Source organism: Triticum dicoccoides, chromosome 7A (genome assembly GCF_002162155.2).
Source record: "Triticum dicoccoides isolate Atlit2015 ecotype Zavitan chromosome 7A, WEW_v2.0, whole genome shotgun sequence".
NCBI classification, from domain to species: domain Eukaryota; kingdom Viridiplantae; phylum Streptophyta; class Magnoliopsida; order Poales; family Poaceae; genus Triticum; species Triticum dicoccoides.
In genome coordinates, this window is record NC_041392.1 from 611,980,903 (window position 1) to 611,988,063 (window position 7,161).

General features: G+C 49.4%; 1 protein-coding gene across 3 annotated transcripts; it reads left to right on the forward strand.

Annotated features, from left to right (window-relative positions):
* The first annotated feature begins 4,241 nt into the window (after window positions 1-4,241).
* On the forward strand, window positions 4,242-6,945 carry LOC119333613 (protein NRT1/ PTR FAMILY 8.3-like). 3 transcript variants are annotated; one of them, XM_037606454.1, is made up of 5 exons: window positions 4,242-4,371; window positions 4,484-4,583; window positions 4,727-4,944; window positions 5,101-5,654; window positions 5,862-6,945. In XM_037606454.1, the coding sequence occupies exons 1-5, from the start codon at window positions 4,318-4,320 to the stop codon at window positions 6,721-6,723; spliced, it is 1,788 nt and encodes a 595-aa protein (XP_037462351.1). In that variant the 5' UTR covers window positions 4,242-4,317; the 3' UTR covers window positions 6,724-6,945. The 3 variants fall into 3 exon arrangements, with proteins under 3 accessions (XP_037462351.1, XP_037462352.1, XP_037462353.1); XM_037606455.1 differs by having other exon boundaries at window positions 4,341-4,371; window positions 4,666-4,944; XM_037606456.1 differs by lacking the exon at window positions 4,242-4,371 and having other exon boundaries at window positions 4,399-4,583; window positions 4,666-4,944.
* The last annotated feature ends 216 nt before the right edge of the window (window positions 6,946-7,161 follow it).

The window sequence follows — 7,161 nt, forward strand, 5'->3', positions numbered from 1 at the left end:
TCTACAAATTTCTGAAAAATAAACAAGTGCAAAATGGGTCGCCGGACCACAGCCCATTTTCTGTTCCATGAGCGCTTCCGTTTTTGTACATTAATCTTAGTTATTCTTAATAGCTGTCTACAGATGTGTGGCGCAGTTTGTGTGACCTGTATTGTACTAGCATTAAGTCGGGGTTCGAGATCTGGCAGTTAAACTTTTCGTCCCATCGATTGTTGATTTTTTATTTTGCATAGAAGAAGAAGAAGAAGAAGGGGTTTTGTGCAAAAATGCGTCCATATGTCATTGACAGCAGGCCCATGCCATGCTGGCATCAACGGATACGCTCGCGTACAGAAAGAGTGACTGTATTTGAACAGTCTCGCAAGTTTAGTGACCACAAACACGTATTTTGCAACTTTGTGCACCAAAATGACCGCCGCGTGCAAGTTCTAAGACCTCTGGTGTATTTTTTTAGTTTTAGATTGTTTCTTTTTGGTTTTTTGGCTTCTTAATTTTTATCTGATTTTTCCTATGTTTTGGAGCAAATTTTCTTTTGCCAGTGCTTCTCGAAAAAAAAATGTACTTCCACAAAAGCACATTTTTTTTTCTGCGAAGCACAGTTGTCCACGGTCAACTAGTTTTTTTAGGCAAGTCCACAGCCAACTAGTGATTTCGGGTCATTCGCCAAAAGAAAAAAAAACTAGTGATTTGGGGAGAGCTTCACATAAAGATAGACGTTGAAGTGGGCCGGCCCAATCTGCCATGTGCTAGCTGACGGGTTCGTTCAGAAGCCTTGCATCACAACGTGGGTGGGCTGCAGCCTGGGCTGGACCGAGGCTCCCGGAAATGGTCAAAGTACTCCTCCACAGTCAAAAAGACCAGCGGATTCTGAAGAGAGTCAAACTCGAGCTTAAAATCTCACGGATACGAATGCGCGCAGATTGCTAGGTGAGAGCTCATCGGAGCTTGGCCGGAGTAATTCTTCCTTGTCGGGAATGTCTACAGACTGCAACCATTGGCATGCAGGGGTCCAACGGGCGGCGCGGGCGGCGCCATGCATGCACACGCTCGCTGCAGTCTTTGATTGTTCCCGCTTCCCGGCGAGCTCTCACCTCTGAAACCTTTATAAAAGGGCAGCACGGTACTCATTCTCTACGCAACACCACAGTCTAGTCCAGCCAAGAGAAGCTTCTGCTTAGACCGATCAAGGCGAGAGACATGGGTGGCAAGGGCGGCGGTGGAGGTGGCGGCAAAGGGGGAGGAGGAGGCGGTGGCGGTGGAGGTGGAGGCGGCAGGAGCGTCGGAGGGGGAGGAGGAGGAGCAAAGGGAGGCGGAGGCGGAGGCGGAGCGAAGGGGTCAGGCGGCAGCGGGGGCGCCGGGAAGTCGTCCGGCACTGGCGGTGGCAGCGGCGGCATGATGAAGGCGCCCGGCGGCGACGGCGCCTACATCTCCCGTCCCGGGTTCGAGTCCAACCCGCAGGGCTACTTCCAGGCCTCCACGGCGCCGGAGGAAAGTAGCCGGAGACTGGGAGCGCTCTTCCCGTCTTCCGTCAGTCAGTCAATCAGTCAGTGGAGCTTCTCGTCACTCGTCCGCAGCTTAATTCGGCCATGCATGCATGTTTACGCATTGGCTTCTAAATAATGTAACCCCGTCAGAGCAGCCTGCATGCTAGTCCAAGTCGGTCTCGTTCGCAGCGTTCGCTTGATTGTAATGGAAGTACTGATGAACCATGCCAGCAATGATCGTGGAAATTAAGTCATCGATTGTTCATGTTTGACTGATCGTGTGGTGGGCTTTTCCTACTCATCGCCTTCGTGTTTGGTTGATCGTGTGATGGCCTTTTCGTACTCATTGCCATATGCCCATATCGTGAGTTAATCGAAGTGCATGCGACCGATATTTTCTTAGGTGCAGAAGTGCATGCGATTTATCGCCGCTAAGCAATTTTGGATGCATGCCATTTCCAGACAACGAAGTTAATCCGAATTACTCTGTATATTAGTAAATTATACGCTTGCTTAAGCATTGCATACGATGAAAATGCTTTCTGCCTGATGCTCACGCACTACTCCCTCTGTCCTTGCAATAAGAAAATATCAAAAACGTTCTTATATTATGAGATGAAAGGCGTATATGATGTACTCATTACAGGATATGAATTTAGCCCACATGGCTAAGTCAACTTTTTCTGCAACACCAACATCAAGAAGTGATACTCGTCATCACGCTGGCGTCTCCATGGCAAGCCAAAGAGGGCTGACAATGTCTTGGGCGTTGCGTCAATAATGTTTTCGTGTCTCTGATGATGCTTCGAATGTCTACAGGCAGCATGGAGCATTGCTCAAGGCATGCCGTTGGCGAATGCAAGAAAAAGACGACGTCAATTCTCCAAGGACTCTTGTGTAGTTTTAAATCTGTGTAAGGATAGCCATTGTAAAGAACGGTCAACTTTAATATATGGAGTTTCGTATTTTTCACGAAAAATAGTTTATCGCTTTCTTTTAAAAATCAGCAAGTATGTTCTATTGTTCATGGATGGTATCTCGATGTACAATTTAGACCTAGCTCAACATTTGCAGCACCTAACTACCGCCTTCCACTTTTTAAGGAAACACAAGCTCTATGCCAAATTGCCCAAATGCTCTTTTGCACAACCTCACCCCTAAACACATCATATCTGATAAAAGCGTAGCCACAAACTTTGTAAAAACTTAGGCCATAGTATAATGGCATACTCACACAAATATAATTGAACTAGATTTTCTAGACCTCATTCTCCTTGCAATAAGACTAGATATATTGAAGATTGATTTCCGGGCGTATGTCTCCTTATCCCCCTTGATTTTTCAAACTAACCCCCCTGATTTTCATTGTGAGACGCAACGTCAACCCATAAACTCCTCCAATACTGAATTTTTTGTAGATGTAGCATTTCTGCTCCTTGCAACCTGGAGTTGCTGAGTCCAAATTTTTTCTATATTTTTTTGTACGATTTGCCCACATTGTGTTAGCTAGCACAAGGTATGTGCTTCGCACAGAGCAAACATCAGTCGTCATGAACCTGAGTTGGCCTGATTGGGACAAGGGTTGCTAAAGACAAAAATGATGTATTGATTGAAGACATCGGTTTCTACTTTCTAAGACGCAAAGTTCGGGATATGGGACAAGATCCGGGAGTGACTAGGATGGAAACTGAGCATCTTGTAAAAGAGATTGAAAATATCAATCCAAACCGTCGGATTGGAATCAGATGGCCCAGATCTTAGTGGAGGGAATCAGATGGAATCAGATGCAAAAAGGACTCTGGCTTATAGTTATTTTTTAGTCACTATCCTTCTTCTTCGAGTCTCCTCCCCAACACAAGGTAGGCGCCGAAATTCGCCAATAATGGTGAACCGCCCCCTTTGAGCCCCTCTCGCTTGCAGACGGCGACGGCGGTCCAGATTCGTTGTCAAGCTCCGCCCTCACTATGTGCCCTTTGCATCCTCCTCATATGAGGCTGCACCATCTCATGTACGGCAATCCAATGGTGGTACGTCTTCCCCCTCTCAAGATCTAGCAGCAGTTCGTTGGCGACAAGTCGGTGGTGAGCTCCTCACTTCCTTTCCTTCTGAAACTCAGGTTCAAGCTCAAGGTTTTTTTTGCAGTGCTCTGTTGTCAGTGACATTGCTCATGACTTAATGGTGAGGCATGATGATACGCCTATGATTGACAAAGGAAACTCACAAGGCTTGTCCTTGTTAACATAGACTACAATCATATTAAAGTGAGTACACTAATTCATTAATTATATTGTCCTTTTTAGGGAATTAATTATATTGTCTTGATAAGTATCCTCTCCACCTGAACTATTTTAGCCATGCTCAAAAGGTAGTCTTTTTAGTTAAGTTGCTTCAGCATGAACCTTGAAAGAATGTGTTTGAGGCCAACTTGTATGTGAGGTTAACATGTATTTCCTTTCTGTTTCACAATGTTGCATTTATTGAAAAGTGTTGTCAATGCTTGCAAAGTTTCACGGTGAAATGACATTTGTAGATTTTTTGCCACGGCTTCCGCAAATGTCATTTCATGATGCAAATTTACAAGTACTTGAAACATTTATCAATGTTTTCCACCAAGCAATTTCAGAATTTTCATTTTTGTCGGAATTTACTGTTCATCCTGAGCTAACTTTTTTCGTTTATAGCGGCGCCATTTTCGTTTATAAAAAGCCGATGGTGATTGCTAAAGAAAAAAGAGCTCACTCATTGGCGCCTAGCTACCTTTCGATTACAGTAATCTCCACCCACTCCACTGCCAAGTGCACAAGCAAAAGTCGAACGGTCCCAAGCTCTCGGCATGGCCTCCGCCGGCGAGCACACGGTGCCCCTGCTCTACCGCCCACCTCCCGAGGTCTCGTCCCCCTCTCCTCTGCCTCCCTCGTGATAAACTCTTTTCTCTCTGATTCGATTTTGACCCATGGATGATGTCTGGCTCCTAATTTTGGTGGGGATCGCCGTCGCAGGCAGCGGAGGCATACACCACCGACGGGTCTCTTGATTTCGACGGGAACCCGGCGGTGAAGAATCGCACGGGTGGATGGTGCGCATGCCGCGCAGTCCTCGGTAATCTATTTCTTGTTCCTGTTGAGATTTCGACGGCATAAAATTCTCTAGGCAATTCACCTGTTCTTGGCAACTCGCACAGGTGGATGGCGTGGTGATTAATTCGGTTCCGGCCGCATCTTGGAACGATGATGTGCATGCAGGTACCGACTTCTGCTACTGCCTGGCCTTCCACGGCATCTCCTACAACCTCGTCACGTACCTCACGACCGTCCTGGGCCAAACCAACGTCGCCGCCGCGAGGAGCGTCTCCACCTGGAAGGGCACCTGCTACCTCACTCCCCTCGCCGGCGCCGTCGTGGCTGACTCCTACTGGGGAAGGTACCGCACCATGGTCGTCTCCTGCTCCGTCGGCGTCGCAGTACGTTCCTTCCAACCACTCTGCACAGCAACCAATAACCACTCTCCACCAGAGTCTGAATCTCTATGTCATGTCCTAGTGGAGCAACTCAGTTGAGAAAATTCAGACTTGAATTCTGCAAGATTGTGAGAATTTGGCCTCAATATTTTTGGGCAGGGCATGCTCATGGCAGCACTCTCGGCTTACCTGCCGCTGCTCGTCAAGAACGGCTCGTCGTTCACAGGCCTCACCTCGTCCAACATCGTGTCGGCTCAGGAGTACATCTTGTTTCTGGGCCTCTACATGGTTGCCTTTGGGTTAGGCGGCCTCAGGCCGTGCCTGATGTCCTTCGGCGCCGATCAGTTCGACGACGGCGATCCATCGGAGCGCGTGACGAAGGGCTCCTTCTTCAACTGGTACGTCTTCAACATGTACTGCGCATCGCTGGTATCCAGCACCGGCATCGTGTGGGTGCAAGATCGTTACGGCTGGGCGCTAGGGCTGACCATCCCGGCGGCCGTCCTCGCCGTCGGGCTTTCATGCCTGGTCGTCGGATCGCGGACGTGCAGGTTTCACCGACCCCGCGGCAGCCCACTCACCAGAGTGTGCCAGGTCGTCGTCGCTGCCGTGAGAAAGTTTGGCCTCGAGCCGCCGTCCGACAGCTCTCTTCTCTACGACCCGTGGGAAGAGGACCTCGCAGTTCACAGGATCGAGCATACCACTGATCTCCGGTCAGTTACCACAATCCTGTTTTCTTGTACTTCCTCCGTCCGAAAATACTTGTCATCAAAATGAACAAAAAAGGATGTATCTAGAACTAAAATACATCTAGATACATCTCCTTTTATTCATTTTGATGACAAGTATTTCCGGACGGAGGGAGTAGTTGCTTTCGTCAAATTCACCGTTCAATACAAATGTGCTGCTTGCCTGATCAGATTCTTCGACAAGGCCGCCGTTATCGTGGCTTCGGGCAAGGAGGTGGAGACGGCAGCCGGCCGGACGCCACACAGCCCGTGGAAACTCTGCATCGTGACGCAGGTCGAGGAGACAAAGATTCTCGTGCGGATGCTTCCGCTCTGGGCGACCGTCGTGTTCTTCTATGCCGTGTTAGCGCAGGTCTCGTCGACATTCGTCGAGCAAGGCATGGCGATGGACGCCGCCGTCGGCTCCGTGCGCGTCCCGCCCGCGTCCATGTCCACCTTTGAGGTGCTCACCATCATCGCCCTGGTCCCGCTCTACGACCGGGCATTCGTTCCTGCGGCCAGGAGGCTCACGGGGAGGGAGAAGGGCATCTCAGGGCTGCAGAGGATCGGTACCGGCCTCGCCATGCCCGTGCTCGCCATGGCCGCCGCGGCGCTTGTCGAAACAGCACGCCTCCGAGCGGCAAAGTCGTCGCCGCTGTCACCGAATGCGACTAGCGTGCTGTGGCAGGCGCCCCAGTACGTGCTGATGGGCGTGGGCCAGGTCCTCACTACCATCGGGCAGCTCGACTTCTTCTACAGCCAGGCGCCGGCCGCGATGAAGACCGTGTGCACGGCGCTCGGGTTCCTCGCGATAGCGGCCGGCGATTACCTGAGCTCATTCCTACTGACGGTCGTGCAGTGGGCGACGTCGACGGGCGGCACGCCGGGGTGGATCCCCGACGACCTGAACGAGGGTGACTTGGATCGCTTCTTCTGGATGATGGCCGTACTGGGCTGCGTGAATCTGATGGCTTTTGTGAGCTGCGCCGCGAGGTACAAGGAAAAGAATCCAATAAGACCTGGTCTTATTTCTGAGCAAGTGAGACCATGTTGACAACAATCTCAAAGCACCATAGTCTTCTTGCTCGATTTGATACATTTTGCAGTTAATTTAGTTTGCATTAGTGTAGTGTAGTGTCAAAAAACGATTTACATTATGGGACGAAGGGAGTACATGTTTCCGTACTTTCCCCTCCCGAGCCACTCGAGCGGGCGGCAACGGAGGCCCCAATGTTGGAAATATGCCCTAGAGGCAATAATAAAAGCATTATTATTATATTTCCTTGTTCATGATAATTGTCTTTATTCATGCTATAATTGTATTATCCAGAAATCGTAATACATGTGTGAATAATAGACACCAACATGTCCCTAGTAAGCCTCTAGTTGACTAGCTCGTTGATCAACAGATAGTCATGGTTTCCTGACTATGGACATTGGATGTCATTGATAACGAGATCACATCATTAGGAGAATGATGTGATGGACAAGA